Source organism: Pristiophorus japonicus, chromosome 5 (assembly GCF_044704955.1).
Source record: "Pristiophorus japonicus isolate sPriJap1 chromosome 5, sPriJap1.hap1, whole genome shotgun sequence".
Taxonomy (NCBI): domain Eukaryota; kingdom Metazoa; phylum Chordata; class Chondrichthyes; family Pristiophoridae; genus Pristiophorus; species Pristiophorus japonicus.
The window spans coordinates 129,856,988-129,875,325 of NC_091981.1; the positions used below are offsets into that span (position 1 = coordinate 129,856,988).

Here is an 18,338-nt window from a genome sequence, read left to right on the forward strand (position 1 = left end):
TTCTAGCGTTCTCTCGATTTAGGAACCGTTCCTTTAGGTTGGAAAATTGCGCATGTCGTTGCGCTATTTAAGAATGGCGAGAGAGGGAAACCAGGGAATTGTAGACCAGTTAGTTTAAGATCTGTTGTTGGGAAATTGTTAGAGACTATAATTAAGGATAGGGTGACTGAACACCTGGAAATTTTCAGTTGATCAGAGAGAGCCAGCAGGGATTTATGAAAGGTAAGTCATGCCTGGCAAACCTGATTGAATTTTTTGAGGAGGTGACTAAAGTAGTGGATGGGGGAATGTCTATGGATATTATTTATGTGGACTTCCACAAGGCATTTGATAAAGCCCTACAAAAGAGACTGTTAACTAAGGTAAAAGTCCATGGAATTGAAGGCAAATTATTGACCATTACAAAATTGTCTGGGTGGCAGGAGACAGAGTGTAGGGATAATGGGTAGGTACTCAAATTGGCAGGATGTGACTAGTGGTGTCCCGCAGGGTTCTATGTTGGGGCCTCAACTATTCACAATATTCATCATTAGATGATGGCATAGAAAGCCACATATCCAAATTTGCCGATGACACAAAGATAGGTGGCATTGTAGGTAGTGTGGATGAAAGCATAAAATTACAAAGGGATAGCGACAGATTAAGTGAATGGAAAAAACTGTGGCAAATGGATTTCAATGTAGGCAAATGTGAGGTCATTCACCTTGGACCTAAAAAGGATCGAACAGGGTACTTTCTAAATGATGAAAAGTTAAGAACAGTGGAGGTCTAAAGGGAGTTGGTACCTAGGTACATAGATCATTAAAATGTCACAGGCAGGAACAAAAAATAATCAAAAAGGCTAATGGAATGCTGGCCTTTATATGTAGCAGACTAGCGTACAAGGAGCCAGAAGTTATGCTGCAGCTATACAAAGCCCTGGTTAGACAGACCTGGAGTACTGAGAGCAGTTCAGGGCACCACACCTTTGGAAGGATATATTGGCCTTGGAGGGAGTGCAGCGTTGGTTTATCAGACTGATACCCGGACTCTATGGGTTAAATTATGAGGAGAGATTAAACAAATCTGGAATAAAAACAGAAAATGTTGGAAACATTCAGCAGGTCAAGCAGCATCTGTGGAGAGAGAAACAGAGTTAACATTTCAGGTCGATGATCGTTCGTCAGAACTGGAAAAAGTTAGAGATGTAACACATTTTTAAGCAAGTGTAGGGGCAGGTAAAGGGGGGGAGGGGAGGAAAGAACAAAAGGGAATATCTGTGATAGGGTGGAAGACAGGAGAATTAAGGGACAAAAGTGCAAGGCAAAAGAGATGGTAATGGGACAAGTTATGAAACAAAAGATGAGTCTAGATAGGGTGTAAATGGAAATGGCAGAATCATCAACAGCTGCCGTGTGGAAAAAATAGGGACACAGGTTATGGTCTGAAATTGTTGAACTTGTTGAGTCCAGAAGGCTGTAAAGTGCCTAATCAAAAGATGAGATGTTGTTCCTCAAGCTTGCGTGAGCTTGAGTGGACAAGTCCGAGGACAGAGAGATCACAGTGGGAGTGGAGCGGAGAATTAGAATGACAAATGACCGAAAGCTCGGGGTCACATTTACGGACTGAACGGAAGTGTTCACCAAAGCAGTCATCCAATCTTTGGTCTCTCCAATGTAGAGGAGACCGCATCGTGAGCAATGAATACAGTATACTAAATTGCAAGAAGTGCAAGTAAATCGCTGTTTCACCTGGAAGTAGTGTTTGGGGCCCTGGATAGTGGGAAGGGAGGAGGTAAAAGAACAAGTGCAGATCCTGTGCTTGTTTGGGATGGTGCTGTGGGAAGACAAGGGGTGTTGGGGGTGATTGAGGAGTGGGCCAAGGTGTCACAGACGGAGCGATCACTTCGGAATGCTGAAAGGGGAGGGGAGAGAAAGATGTGTTTGGTGGTGGTATCATGCTGGAGGTGGCAGAAATGGTCGAGGATGATTCATTGAATGTGGTGGCTGGTGGGGTGAAAGGTGAACCCTATCGTGGTTCTGGGAGGGACGGGAAGGGGTGAGAACAGAAGTGCGGTAAATAGAACGGACACGGTCGAGGGCCATGTCAACCACATAAGGGGAGGGGAATCCTCGGTTGAAAGACATATCTGGCTCAAACAACGACGGAAACTTGCTCAGAACCTGGGCACATGAGGCGTCGTCGACAGACGAAAGCACTCGGATATCTTCCCAGTTCCAGCAGATTTTCCCCAGCCAGCTTCTGCGAACAGTGTGGGGCCATCTCCTGGTACAATCCATAGTGGAAGTTCGTGCACTGCTCCATCATAGGAGAATTTTACTGCTGTGTTGCCAATTACAGGGATCAGCTCTATAGTGTAAGTTCTCAGCTTGGTGTGAATAGGGCTCAGCTTGGGCCTGTGTGCCTTGTTGCACCACAGCCTGTCAAAGGCCTTTTTGCTCATGATAGACTGACTCGCACCTGTGTCTAGTTCCATGGATACTGGAATTCCGTCCAGTTCGACTTTTAACATGATCGGTTGGCATTTCATAGTGAAGGTGTGTACCCCATACACTTCTGCCTCCTCGGTTCAAGTCTGTGGTTCAGTTTGATCTGCCATGGATCGATCTTCCTCTGCAGCATGGTGGTTTACAGGGTTTACAGCTCGTCTGCACACTCGCTGGAGGTATCCCATTATTCCACAGCCTTTGCACGCATTGTGTTTAAAGTGGCATTGATGGGCTCGATGATCACCTCTGTAGCGCCAACAAGGTGTTAACTGCCTCGCATTAACGTTTGATGGCGGAATCTGGGTCATCTGAGGAAGGAAAGGAGGAGTCAGAGATGGATCATGTGAAGGTGAGGGAGGGGTGGAAATTGGAAGCAAAGTTAATGACAATTTCTAGTTCAGGGCGAGAGCAGAAAACGGCATCGATACAGCCATCAATGTACCTGAAAAAGAGGTGAGGGGGGACCTGAGTAGGACTGGAACAAAGAATGTTCCATATATCCCACGGAAAGGCAGGCATATCTAGGAACCATATGGGTTCCCATAGCAACACCTTTAATTTGGAGGAACTGTGTGAAGTCAAGAACTTAAGGGGAACAGATGGGGTAGATAGAAACTACTTCTGTTGGTTGAGGAGTCTAGGACTGGGGGGGCATAGTCTAAAAATTAGAGCCAGACATTTCAAGAGTGAAATTAGGAAACACTTCTACACACAAAATATGGCAAATGGCAATTGATGTTAAATCAATTGTTAATTTTAAATCTGAGACTGATAGACTTTTGTTAACCAAAGGTATTAAGGGATATGGGCCAAAGGCAGGTATATGGAGTTATGTCACACATCAGCCATGATCTCATTGAATGGTGGAACAGGCTCGAAGGGTTCAATGGCCTAATCCTGTTCCTATGTTCCTATGGAAACTCTTGGTTAGGTGATTCTGTTGGAAATTTACAGGTCACTTTGTTTTTCCTCTAAAAAAAAATTTATTGTAAATATAAATATGATTAAAATAACCAAAATGCATAATTTTTAATGTAAAGATTAATTTTTTTCTAGGGGAGCATGCTCTTGAACCACCCCTCCCACCCCTTTGAAATGCACCATTGAATCTGTGCCATTAACATTTGGATTTTCTCTTCAGATTTTCATGTACTTATGTTTATTATTCCTCCCGTACAAGCGTAAGAGTGTTGTTTGTACTTAGTACAAAGTCATGTAACTACCTGCTTTCATGTGTCAGCACCATTCTTAAATTGTCAGCTTTTTTAATGCTGTTCATCAGATTCTACTACTTTTCTAGATTAGATTAGCAAAGAACTTGCATTTCTGTAGAAAGATCAAGGTCTGAAACTCAAGACACAGTGGTCTTAGAATCACAGCACCTTTGGGCCAGGCCACAAGTTCTCACATGGAAACTTGGATGAAGCACTTCAAGTTTTATGGGACTGGCAGTTGAAGAAGTTGGGGTGGAGAGCAGATTTTCTAGGTTGGAGCTTGGGTGCCCAGTGGGAGGCTTGGTGTGGAGTAACTGTTTCTTCTATTTTGAGTAATTTTTATGAGGACTTCTGACTGATTGCAGGCAGTTGGTGTCTGGAGCTGTCTCCTTAAGCAGCTAACTGGGTGATGACATCACCATAAATCCATGGCACCTATTTTTAATCAGATTCCCAAATTGCTATAACATACTCTTTCCACAGATGATTTAGATATAATTATATTTTGACAAATAGCATGTGAAGAACAGAAGATAGTAGAAACAAATTTGAAATACCATATAATAATTTATTGAAGTTTGTTTAATTTGAATTACAACAGCAGTAAAAACATGTGTCATTTGGTAGATTTGGGCCAAGTGCAGTTACAAAACTGGATTCTGACTTAGCAATACTAAATTGATAGTTGTGGTAAATAAATAAATATTAAATTAAAATATTATAAATAGCCAAGTGTGTATTACTATTTTCAGTCTCACAGAACTGAACTAAAACAAGAACAGCTTGTTCTGAATGTAGAACAACATTGTTATCTATTATGAAAATAGATCTCATTCAAGAACTCATGTGAACTAGAACGTTCATACAGTGTTGTTATTGCTATCATAATGAAACAGCTGTAGGGGTTAATTGCATGAATCGAATGGCTCGAACAGTACTCTCCATGAAGAGAGCAAAGTTTCCAAGAATCACATGAATTGTCACTTGCTTATCCCAGTCTTTTTCAGAAGACTGGTAAGCCTCTTCGTTACTTTTATCCTGTTGAACAATACGTTCACGAATCTTGCTCTATTTAAAAAAAAGGAGAGAAAAACAGGATTTAGAGTACATTTCATTTGCTATTCTGAAACTACAGAACATTAAAGCAAAATATTGGGTGTAGAATTTTCTTGGGATTCTCTTGATCTCTTGCTGTAATTTTGGCGAAAGATTGGCAGAAATCCCTGAGAAATGGTGAAAATGGATGCTTGCAAATGGTCTGAATTTGTAGTTGGAGGCTTCCCCTGGGCGAATGCCGACGAATTGCAAGAAAATTACAAACCTACTCAGTGATCCCGGAGGTTCATAGTCTCGCGCTCCTGGGCCTCAACATGCACTCATGCATAACGGCCCAGGTATCCCAGGGGGTGCATGCAGTTCGCAAGCACCCCGGAATCACATGGGCCAGCCCAACCAATTAGAAAGGGGGATCCCATTATGCTTATGGGGATTCATTTACATATGGGATCCCCATAAGTATGAATAGGAATCCCCTAAAAAATACAATTACACACCAGTTAAACTAAAATAAATTATTACATGTTCAAAATTAATTAAAATACAATTAAATTAAATATTTAAAACAAAAATTTAATTTTTTGAAAAATATATTTAAACATTTTAAGTGGGCTAAAAACAATCTATAACTAATGTTAAAGTTTTTTTTTAGATTTAAATAATTAAAAAAATTATTTTAATATTTATTTAAACTCTTATGCTGGTAAAAGACCAATGCTTGCTTTTACCAGGCATATGATTTTCATGGGCATTCACTGGGCAGTAGTTGGGCAAATAGCCCAACTCTCTACCAGCAAACACTCATTTCCTGGGGATGCGGAGGATCTGTCAACTTGACAGATTGCAAGTTCCGAGTTTCCATGCATGCGCAGCGTGTGCACAAGCGTAATCCCAGAATTTACAGGGCACTTATCGCGTACGCTGTCATAGGCCCTGGAAAATCTGGGCCATTGTTTTGCTGGTGTTTCTACTGATGACTCTGAAGTTACACCGGATGATTGGAAGAAACCCACAGAAATTCTACCCTCGTTCCTCTGAAGATTTATGGAGCTCCGATTGCTGCCCTGAGATTGTAAATTAGTAACTTACAACTAAAGACCATAAATTAAATGTAGAACAATGCTCTAGTTTAGGTAATAACAATTAAAATATATAACCCATGGGTTACATGCGGAATGCATATGGTATAGTTTTTCTTCCATTTGAAACTTCCACAGCTAAACATTTCCAAAAACTGTAAGAGCAATCATGAAGAGGGTATTTTTAAGCATTCAAAATGTTGTATCATTACCCTTGGGCAATTGTGACAGTTTTGAAGGAGTTTCAAATGTATCTATTAATGTTGATCAAATAAGTAAACTTCTAAGAGAGAGCTGTCTGAAGAAATAGGTTAATCCATTACTTCACTGATCACCTTACAGAAGAACATAAGAAATAGGAGCTGGAGTAGGCCAACTGGCCCCTCAAGCCTGCTCCGCCATTCAATAAGATCATGGCTGATCTGATCATGGACTCAGCTCCACTTTCCTGCCCGCTCCCCATAACCCTTTATTCCCTTATCACTCAAAAATCTATCACCGCCTTAAATATATTCAATGACCCAGCCTCCACAGCTCTCTGGGGCAAAGAATTCCAGAGATTTACAACCCTCTGAGTGAAGAAATTACTCCTCATCTCAGTTTTAAATGGGCGGCCCCTAATTCTGAGTTACTGCTGTTATGACTAGTTTAAACATTACATAGCATGGATAGAAGATTGGCTGACAAACAGAAAACAGAGAGTCGGGATAATTGGTTCATTCTCTGGTTGGCAATCAGTAATGAATGGGGTGCCGCAGGGATCAGTGCTGGGATCCCAACTATTTACAATCTATATTAATGACTTGGAAGGGGGGACTGAGTGTAACGTAGCCAAGATTGCTGACGATACAAAGATGAGAGGAAGGGTAATGTGTGAGGAGGACATAAAGAGGCTTCAGGAGGACCTAGATAGGCTAAATGAGTGGGCAAGAATTTGGCAGATGGAGTATAATGTTGGAAAATGTGAGGTCATGCACCTTGGCAGAAAAAAGATCAAAGAGCAAGTTATTATTTAAATGGAGAAAGATTGCATAGTGCTGCAGTACAGCGGGACCTGGGGGTACTTGTGCATGAAACACAAAAGGATAGTATGCAGGGACAGCAAGTGATCAGGAAAGCCAATGGAATCTTGGCCTTTATTGCAAAGGGGATGGAGTATAAAAGCAGGGAAGTCTTGCTACAGCTATACAGGGTATTGGTGAGGCCACACCTGGAATACTGCGTGCAGTTTTGGTTTCCATATTTACAAAAGGATCTACTTGCTGTGGAGGCAGTTCAGAGAAGGTTCACTAGGTTGATCGCGGGGATGAGTAGGTTGACTTATGAGGAAAGGTTGAGTAGGTTGAGCCTCTACTCATTGGAATTTAGAAGAATGAGAGGTGATCTTATCGAAACGTATAAGATTATGAGGGGGCTTGACAAGGTGGATGCAGAGAGAATGTTTCCACTGGTGGGGGAGACTAGAACTAGAGGGCATGATCTTAGGATAAGGGGCCACCCATTTAGAACTGAGATTGAGGAGAAATTTCTTCTCTCAGAGGGTTGTGAATCTGTGGAATTCGCTGCCTCAGAGAGCTGTGGAAGCTGGGACATTAAATACATTTAAGACAGAAATATACAATTTCTTAAATGATAAGGGGATAAGGGGTTATGGGAAGTGGGCAGGGAAGTGGAGCTGAGCCCATGATCAGTTCAGCCATGATCTTATTGAATGGCGGAGCAGACTCGAGGGGCCTTATGGCCTACTTCTGCTCCTATTTCTTATGTTTTTATGTTCTTATAGGAATATACAGGATTGGAAAAGACCAGTGGCTGGTCCTGAAGTATTTAATGAAAAACTATCCTGCTCTCTCTTGGATTTGCTAATGTCTCCACTGGCTCCTTGGGCAGTCTGATCTGCACATTCACTACCCTCTGTGTAAAGTAGTTAAATCTAGTAGTTAAACCAATGCATTTAAGAGAAAACTGGATAAATACATGAGGGAGAAAGGAGTAGAAGGTTATACTGATAGAGTTAAATTAAGAGAGGGAAAAGGAGGCTCATGTGGAGCATAAACAATGGCATAGACCAATTGGGCCAAATGACCTGTTTCTGTGCTGTACATTCTTTGTAATTCTATGTAAATCTAAGTTGTCTATTCACTCTCCCTCTTCGGACCCTGAGTCCATGCCTCACATTAGTTTGTATTTTCTAGACAATTGTTACCTCCAGTGGGAGTAAGTCAACCAAAATCTTCGTGCTGCTCAGCATTGCATCGACTTGCGGTTTTTCATCCTTAATCCATTGACTCACAAATAACAGGTATCTTTTGTATTCCTGAAATCCCTTGACAATCTTGGACAAACATTTTTTCTGCAAGGAACATAAATTGGCAACATAATTTCAGTATTTTGTCTATAATATGAAACAATTTTATGAAAATGTATCAGATTCTAGGAAGAAAGATCTTGCATTTATATTGCGCCTTTCATAACCTCAGCACACACAAACTGGTTCACAACCAATGAAGTACTTTTGAAGTGTAGTCACTGTTGTAATGTAGGAAACACAGCAGCCAATTTGCGCACAGCAAGCTCCCACAAACAGCAGAGCTAAACAACTAACAAATCTATCTTACTGAAGTTGGTTTTGGGACAAATGCTGGCCAGGACACTGGGAGAACTCCCTTACTCTTCTTCAAAAGGTGCCATGGGATCTATCACCTGAGAGGGCAAGCAGGGCCTCAGTTAAAAATCTTATCGGGAAGCACCTCCAACAATGCAGCATTCTCTCAGTACTGCGCCGGAGTGTCAGCCTCAATTATGAACTCAAGTCTCTGGAGTGGGGCTTGAACCAACAATCTTCTAACTCTGACTCAAGAGCATTACAACTGAGCCAAGGATGACACCTTTAAGGTATTCAACAGATTGTTTCTTATTTGTGCAGAGACAAATTTTAATTTAATGCTTGTGATTGTGAAAAGTAACCTTTTCATTAATTTTTTATCTAAAACACGTATTAGTCTTAAATATTCCAATATATTTCAATCTGCTGTAAAACTAAGTATCAATGTTCTATTAAATATCTCCACTGTATTAATTATCTATTAGAAGAATTAATCCAATTTTAAATTACAATTACTTTTGACCTGTTACAGATAGACATGGAGATTCCGCTAGGGGTGCAATTGACAAAATGCACCCATAATGCACTGGACACTGTCGGTTTTGGTGAGGTGAAGTTACGCTGAGGTCTCAGCACAAATTCATTAGCATAAGGGTGAATGTATAATTTCCCGTAAATCAGCGCAATCAAGCAGCGTAATGGAGTGAAATCAATATGTGTCTGGGGCCAATGAGGCTTCAAAGTGCTGGGTGAAGTGGGATCCAACTTGCCACTTTGACTTGGATCCCATGTGCTTTTACTTTCGTGAGCAGTCTGCCATGTGGGACCTTATCAAAAGCCTTCCTAAAATCAACTGCAATACTCTCACCGACCCTCCTTGTTACCTCCTCAAAAAATTCAATCAAGTTATTCAGGCACGAATTACCCTTAACAAATCCATGCTGACTGTCCTTGATTAATCTGTGTCTTTCTAAATGAAGATTTATCCTGTCCCTCAGAATTTTTTCCAATAATTTTCCCACCACTGAGGTTAGGCTGACTGGCCTGTAATTTCTCTGTCTATCCCTTCCTCCCTTTTTAAACAATGATACAACATTAGCAGTCCTCCAGTCCTCTGGCACCACACCTGTAGCCAGAGAAGATTGGAAAATGATGGTCAGAGCTTCTGCCATTTCCTCTCTCAACAGCCTGGGATACATTTCATCTGGGCCGGGGGATTTATCCACTTTCAAAGCTGCTAAATACCTTAATATTCCCTCTCTCACTATGTTTATTTCATCTACTATTTCACATTCCTCCTCCCTGATTGCAATGTCTGCATCATCCTTGTCTTTTGTGAAAACAGAGGCAAAGTATTCATTAAGAACCACACTTCTGCCTCCACACACAGGTTACCTTTATAGTCTCTAATAGGGCCTACTCTTTATTTAGTTATCCTCTTGCTCTTCATGTATTTATAAAACAACTTTGGGTTTTTCTTGATTTTACTTGCCAACATTTTTTCATGCTCTCTCTTTGCTTTCCTGATTTCTTTTTTAATTTCATCCCTGCACTCTCTATATTCCTTTAGGCTTTCTGCAGTATTGAGCCCTCGGTATCTGTCATAAGCTTCCCTTTTTTTCTTTATCCTACCCTGTATGCCCCTTGACATCCAGGGGATTCTAGATTTGTTAGTCCCACCCTTTTTCTTTAAGGGAACATACTTGCTCTGAACCTTCACTATCTCATCCTTGAATGACTCCCATTGCTCTGACACTGATTTACCTACATGTAGCTGTTTCCAGTCCACTTTGGCTAAATCATATCTCAGCTTGGCAAAATTAGCTTTTCCCCAATTGAGAACTTTTACTCCTGGTGTATGTTTGTCCTTTTCCATAACTACCCTAAATCTAACTGAATTATGATCACTGCCACCAAAATGCTCACCCACTGATACCACTTCCACCTGCCCAGCTTCATTCCCTAAAATTAAGTCCAAACTGGCACCAATTGACTGCTGGTCACAGGTCTGATGTACCTAGGGCAGATGAAGTGACTAAATTTAAAACTAATTTAAAGTGATTACAGCAGCAGCAGCAGGAGAAACAGACCAGGTCAGGCTTCAATTGACTGCTGGTAACTACAGGCCATTAACGCTGGATTAATGTGACCATGTGTGCTTGTGCGCCCGAGAATCTGGGCGCAATGGACTGGAGTGCATCATCACGCCCGGCAACCAAATTTTAATTTGATTTTATGTTTTAAAGTTTAATTTGTTTTAATTGCCGGTGTTTTTAGTGTCCCCCTCCCCTTTTATAGGGGGCACTTGGAGAAAAAATATGATTTTAGTGCCCAAAAAAAAACTTTAAAAAAAAACACAAAAAAAAAATACAAAAAAAACAAAAAAAAGAGCCTTGTAAATGTTTGGTGCGTCCCCTAGATCGGGGGGGGGGGGGGGGCCATGATTTAATGTTTTCGTTTCCTCCCAAAAGAGTTCTGGGCGCAATGTGACGAACATCCCTGAACTGGTTCAACTAGTGGAAACTTGCCATTCTAACCTAGGGATGTGGTCAGTTTTGTGAACAGGGACTGCTTCGGGCAAATAGACTTTTGAACTATCATATAAAAGATCACGGGTACTCGGCCTTTTGGCTAAGATCATGCGTAACTGACCTGACAGGGGAGTAACCACCATAACCCCAAGGTGGTTCTCCCTGGATCAGGAAGGTATACGCTTGCTTTTTTGGAAAAAGGAGGTGGGTGGGGTGGCTTGACTCATCCACCTCCACAGAGGTGTGTGGGGGGCCTGACCCATCCACCTCCATGGCACGAACCTGGTATTGCAGTACTTCCAGGAACGGTGCAGTGTCTCTAGGCCTTTTGGCTAAGAGCATTGGCGCAGAGTGATCCTTGATGTGTGCAAGGTGACCTCTGGCGTTTGTGATTTGACAAAGAATTGGAAAGATTGGCTACGAATTTTTAAAAAAAGTGATCATGGGCACAACACAGCAACGTTTAAAATTCTGCAATCATTAATGCTTTCTTCATTCAATTCCACCCACATTAAGCTGATATCTGGGCAGAAATGATACAGAAATTCCAGGCTAATCTTTAAAAAAAGAAAGACTTGGACAACCGGATGTCTCAAAGCGCTTTACAGCCAATGAAGCACTTTTGGAGTGTAGTCACTGTTGTAATGTAGGAAACATGCAGCCAATTTGCGTACAAGCAAGCTCCCACAAACAGCAATGTGATAAAGACCAGATAATCTGGTTTTTTTTGTTATGTTGATTGAGGGATAAATATTGATTGGCCAGGGCACCGGGATAACTCCCTGCTTTTTCAAAAAGCGCCATGGGATATTTTACGTCCAATTGAGAGAGCAGACGGGCCTCTGGTAACCGCTCATTCAAAAGACTAACAACTAACAACTATGATAACAATTGTCGTAATTAATGGAGATGAACATTTTCATTAGAATATGAATTTAAACTGAAATATTTTGGCTAGATTATCATTACAAACCACTGATAGATGAAAAATAGTATCTGAGGGCTGCCTGTTGCTGTCTGTCATTCTGTATAAATTGTTTATAACTGGCTTTAACAAAAAAAAGCCCTAACAAAAGCTGACATTGAATTGCCACACGGGTTTGTCCAAGCTTCTGCTACAACTTTAATGAGAGATTGACGGAATCCCCAAAGAAATTGAGTAATCGGCTGTTTTCAACTCTTTACGTTGTTTCTTCGGGGGTTCTGCTGATCTCTGTTAAAGTCACGGCAGAAAATCAGGTCGACACTTACAGAAATTCAGGGTTCCTGCCTTTCTTCACCTTTTGCAAATTTTCTTCAACATATTTTTGAATATTTTTGGATAGGATAGATAAGGATCTAATGCGCCAGTTCAGCAGCATAAATGTGGACAGCTCGCTGTGCAGCTATACATTTAGTGCAATGCCTCACCTTCTGGAAATTCCTCTGGAAACATTTATCCTTCTTTCGAATCTGTGGCAGCTCCATCTTGTACATCTTCAGTGAATTGGTGTCCGCATCACACATGGAAAAATAGTTACACAACTGAAAAAAAAGTCGCATTTTATTAATCTAATTTAACAAGACCTCTTGTAGATTTCTCCTTTTCGCTGAAGCTACCGTTGATGTAGCACTGCATGGGGGCGCGGGGAGGATTTTCCAAAGACCAGGACATTGAACAGATCCATCAAGGTCCTAGCCTGACTGACTAGCTCAGCATTGAGACTGCACATCAATCCCCCTCAGTGACTTAAAAAATAACTCATTACCCTTAGCTAAGAATTTTTATTTAATGATTTAATCTTAAATGCTGGAAAATGGACATATGTTTATTTTATTCTGCGACTCACAGCTTGCACAGTTATTGCTAATGTTGCCTTGCCTTGGTTGTCCTATGATGTGGGTTACTGCGGTGATCTCTGGGCACTGCAGATCCCCAGGAGCAGGCTAATCACCTCAGCTTCCATACCGCACTTCTTTCAAACACATATAAAGAATTTTCAACAAGGTGATGAAATTGATGCAGATGAAGAAGAAATTCAGCGCATCCACCCACAAAGCCCAATCTTCCTGGCATCCAACTGTTACTTAATCTATTGGTGGGTTTAAACTGGACAGCGTCATTATTATCCTAAAACCCGAGGTAATAAAATGAGCATGCCAACAATAAATTGGAAAGTAATATTAAATAATATGGAGCCTGTCCTTTTTCTTCTACAAAGTCACTAAAGTTCATGTAAGTTTTTATTTGCAAGTTTTGTCCAGACTCACCTGTCGTTTGCGCTGTTCAGTGGCAATATTCTGGATAAACAGAGCCAAGGGTTCAAGGTTCAAATCCCCAGCATCGATGGGTGTTGCAGTCGTTCCGAGAAAGTCCTCAGACTCTCCCGAAGATTCAGGGAGCGGGGAGGCGGCAACTTGAGACATCAGGGCGGCTGTTACCCACAGTGATAACAGCAGGACAGGCTGGCAGAGATCTGGAAAAGAAAGACAAGAAGGGCGGTCAGTAGCGGTTTCCCCAGAGCCAAGGGCCAGCGGCAGAGCTCAGAGAGCGAGAGTTTGTACTAACAGTGCGGCGAGGGCATGCTGAGGGTCGCAGGGTCTGTCAACCGGATCGTCTGTGCAGAGCTGTCTTGAAGACAAGTGCTGAGGCCTTTGTTAGTACTTGGGCATCACTGTCGCCTATTTATTGTCCAGCTTCAGTCACTGGCTTTCCCAGTGGAAACCCCTACAATATCTAACCTCTCATTTCCAACAGTAACGAAGTAAATGTAAACTTTTCTCTTGAGGTAATAAAGGAAATGACCAAAAGGCAGGATTCCCCATATCATAGCGAAAGTGCTGCCTCGTAAAAAACCTCTTTAAAGTTTAAAAAAACATTTACAGTAACCCTATTTCCCATGTCTTTCAGAAATTTAAGAAAGAGAGTGGGTTATCACATTTTTTATCACAAGAAGTGAATAAATGCTTGTACTATAATTACAATTACATGTATATAAATCTTAACCAAGCTTTTATCACTCCCCGACTGGATTTATCCAATGCCTCCAATTGCCTGCTTCCCATCCTCCATAAACTCATTCCTGACCAAAATTCTGTGACTTTATCCCTTTCCACAGAAAGTTCCACTTTGCCTGTAAGATGAATGAATATTATGTTCCACATAATATGAAGAAATACTATATCTAATATTTCAAAGTGTAGGTCCCAAAATTCCATCCTCATCATCATAGGCGATCCCTCAGAAGTCAACGATGATTTGCTTCCACTCTAAAAGTGAGTTCTCAGGTGACTGAGGAGTCTAATGTGGGACCTACAGTCTCTGTCACAGGTGGGGCAAACAGTGGTTGAAGGAAAGGGTAGGTGGGGAGCCTGGGTGACACACGCTCCTTCTGCTGTGCACACTTGGTTTCTGCTTGTTCTCAGCGATGGGACTCGAGGTGCTCAGCGCCCTCCCAGATGCTCTTCCTCCACTTTGGGTGTAATTGGGCCCAATTACAGCACTTGTGCACCCACTGATCCTATCCAGCCATAATTTTCTGGGTCAGCTCATTTTAATATCCATTGGCAGTTATTCAGCCTCCTGTAAAACAGATGCTTAGAAATGAGAGTGCAGTCTTTCAAAAGCCAAGACTGGCTGAAGATTGCCGCAGTAGGCTGGGCTAGCAGAAGTTACGTAGGGCTGTACTTGGATCAATCAATTGACTGTCGGGTGGTGGTACTGGATGGCTCATGTGTGATTTTTATGCCACTTTTAAAGACTGCCTTCCAATGGAGAATGTGGCAGAGGCAGCAAAAGAACAGTTGAGGACATTGCACGGGACAGGAAAGAAGGGCACACAGGTTTAAAGAGGCTGACCTACAAACCCTGTTGGATGAGATTCAGCAAAGGAGAGAAAGAGAATTGTGTATTGTGATATATCATGGCCCTCCGATGCCACAACATTTCTACAGCTACCGAACTGCTCAATCGCACCCTCGCCTCACCTTTGATGCCCTTGTCCCACTAAAACCATTACTCACTCTCAACCTGGTCGCACCCCTTGGTATGACTGCCATCTCCGTTCCCTTAAGTCCAAGGGATGCAGACTTGAACATTTATAGTGGACAACTGATTTAGCCATTCATCGCCAGATCTGCCTGGATCACATAAAGCATTATTGGGTCCTACTCTCCTCTGCCAAAGCTGCTAACTTTTTAAGGATCATCCTGGAATGCAAAGATAAACCTCAACTTCTCTTCTCCACTGCAAACTGGCTTCCTAAAATCCCTATCCCCTGCCCCTTCCACCCTCACCTCCAACAACAAGTGTGAGGACCTCATGGACTTCTTTGTCACTAAGATTGAAACCATCCATTCAGCGGCCTCTGCCACTTTCATCCCTTCCCCATGCTCACCAAGCCAAACTTACCCTAAGGTTTCTCCGACATTAGCCCTGAACTCACATCTTTCTTTCGTTTCTCTCTGATCTCCCCTCATGTCCTCTCTGAGCTCAGCTTGTCCATGAGACCCGCCTCCTGCTTCCTCGACTCTATTCCCACCAAACTTTGAACAACCCAACTTCCCTTGCCCCCATGTTAGCTGATATTGTTAATGGTTCCCTTTCCTCAGGATCTGTTTCCACCTCCTTCAAATCTGCTCTCACCACCTCCCCCTCTTCAAAAACCCATCATGACCTTGCAAACTACTGTCCCATCCCCAACTTCCCTTTCCTATCCAAAGTCCTTGAATGTGTTGTTGCCGTCCAAATCTGTGCCCACCTTTCCTGCGACTCCATCTTTGAAACCCTCCAATCAGGTTTCCGCCCCAGCCACAGCACTTAAATGGCCTTAATCAAAGTCACAAATGACATCATATGGGATTATGACCGTGGTAAAATATCCCTCCTCGTCCTTCTTGATCTGTCTGCAGCCTTTGACATGGTTGACTACTCCATCTTCTTCCAATGCCTCTCCTCTGATGTGTAGCTGGAGACTGCCCTCACCTGGTTCCATTGCTATCCATCCAATCATAGCCAGAGAATCACATGCAATGGCTTCTCTTCCTGCTCCCACACCATTACCTCTGGAGTTCTCCAAGGATCTCTCGTTGGCCCCTCCTTTATCTTACCACCATCTCTCTCGATCCCTCCATGGCTTTTGATTTGTCATACTGCTTGTCCAACATCCAGTATTGCATGAGCAGCAATTTCCTCCAATTAATTATTGGGAAGATTAAAGCCATTGGCCAAAAATCAAAGCCATGAGTCGCCATCACGAAGATTTCAACAGCGCATTCTGCACTGCACGCTTAACTCAATTACATCAATTGAAATCCTCACCAGGTTTCCCAGCCAATTAAATGGAGTATATCTGATGACATCACCAATGACTCATTTTCAGCTCGGATATTTAAAGGAGCCTTGCACACATCACAGTTGCAGGTTGTTGCAGGAGGCTTAAAGGTGGTTGGGAGAGTCAGCATGGATTTATAATGGGGAAGTCATGTTTGGCAAATTTGTTGGAGTTCTTCGAGGATGTAATGAACAGGATGGATAAAGGGGACCCAGTGGATGTGGTGTATTTGGACTTCCAGAAGGTATTTGACAAGGTGCCACATGAAAGGTTACTGCACAAGATAAAAGTTCATGGGGTTGGGGATAATATATTAGCATGGATAGAGGATTGGCTAATTAACAGAAAACAGAGAGTCGTGGTAAAGGTTCATTCTCTGGTTGGTAACCAGTAACTAGTGGGGTGCCGCAGGGATCAGTGCTGGGACCCCAACTATTTACAATCTATATTAACAACTTGGAAGAAGGGACTGAGTGTAACATAGCCAAGTTTTCCAATGATACCAAGATGGGAGGAAAAGCAATGTGTGAGGAGGACACAAAAAATCTCCAAAAGGACATAGACAGGCTAACTGAGTGGGCAAAAATTTGGCAGATGGAGTATAATGTTGGAAAGTGTGAGGTCATGCACTTTGGCAGAAAAATCAAAGAGCAAGTTATTATTTAAATGGAGAAAGATTGCAAAGTGCTGCAGTTCAGCGGGACCTGGGGGTACTTGTGCATAAAACGCAAAAGGATAGTATGCAGGTACAGCAAGTGATCAGGAAGGCCAATGGTATCTTGGCCTTTATTGCAAAGGGGATGGAGTATAAAAGCAGGGAAGTCTTGCTACAACTATACAAGGTATTGGTGAGGCCACACCTGGAATACTGCGTGCAGTTTTGGTTTCCATATTTACGAAAGGATATCATTTGAACCAATATCATTTCTCACTATTGCAGTGATTCCATCCTTTATCAATAGAGCTACCCCACCCACTTTTCCTTTCTGTCTGTCCTTTCGGATTGTCAAATACCCCTGAATATTTAATTCCCAGTCCTGGTCACCTTGCAACCACGACTCTGCGATGGCTATCAGATCATACCCATTTGTATCTATTTGTGCCATCAACTCATCTATTTTGTTATGAATGCTACATGCATTTAGACAAAGTGCCTTTAAATTTGTTTTTTTTTACCCTTTTTTCCTGCTTGTTTCCTCTCTCCTTCAAACTCACTTTCTTTATTTTTGCTTTCTAATTCCAGCTTTACTCCCCTCCCTACCGAATCTATTTTCAGGTTCCTATCCCCCTCCGGTGCTAGTTTAAACCCTCCTCAACAGCATTAGTAAACCCCCTTGCAAGGATATTGGTCCCGGCTCTGTTGAGGTGCAACCCATCCGGCTTGTACAGGTCCCACCTCCCCCAGAAGCATCCCAGTGCCTCAGGAAACTAAAGCCCTCCTGCCTGCACCATCTCTCCAGCCACATATTCATCTGCTCTATCCTCCTATTTCTGTACTCACTAACTCGTGGCACCGGGAGTAATTCGGAGATTACTACCTTTGAGGTCCTGCTTTTTAATCTCCCTCCTAATTCCCTAAACTCTGCCTGCAGGACCTCGTCCCTCTTTCTACCTATGTCATTGGTCCACCTGTTCTTCCTCGTCCTCCTCCGAAGAGGCTGAGCACTCTGCGCCTTGCTCCTCCTGCAGCTCCAATCCTCACTGCTGTGCTATGTTGTGCAGTGAGCAGCATATGACGATCATTCTGGAGACCTTGGCTAGTGTGTACTGAAGGCCTCCTCACGATCTGTCAAGGCACCTGAAGTGCATCTTCAGCATGCCGATTGCTTGCTCTATGACATATATGTTGGACATGTGACTTTCATTATAATGCTCCTTGGTGTCATTGCTTCGCCTCGACAAGGGTGTCATCAACCACATCTTCAGTAGATAGCCCTTATCACCAAGTAGCCAGCCAGTGAATCTATTTGGAGGAGCAAAGAGCTGAGGGAGGATGGACTGACACTGGACGAAAGAATTATGGCAGTTGCCAGGGAATCTGGCGCACGCATG

At 42.5% G+C, this 18,338-nt stretch overlaps 1 protein-coding gene across 1 annotated transcript in view; it reads right to left on the reverse strand.

Moving 5' to 3' along the window:
• The window catches only part of LOC139264107 (interleukin-6-like), a 39,655-nt gene extending 23,708 nt beyond the window's left edge, over window positions 1–15,947 (reverse strand). The window contains exons 1-5 of the mRNA XM_070880198.1: window positions 15,797–15,947; window positions 13,225–13,430; window positions 12,385–12,498; window positions 8,045–8,191; window positions 4,642–4,771 (exon numbers count right to left, since the gene is read on the reverse strand). Of these exons, the coding sequence (XP_070736299.1) occupies window positions 4,642–4,771; window positions 8,045–8,191; window positions 12,385–12,498; window positions 13,225–13,430; window positions 15,797–15,947 (748 nt within the window). The remainder of the gene's footprint in view (window positions 1–4,641; window positions 4,772–8,044; window positions 8,192–12,384; window positions 12,499–13,224; window positions 13,431–15,796) is intronic.
• Window positions 15,948–18,338: the final 2,391 nt, after the last annotated feature.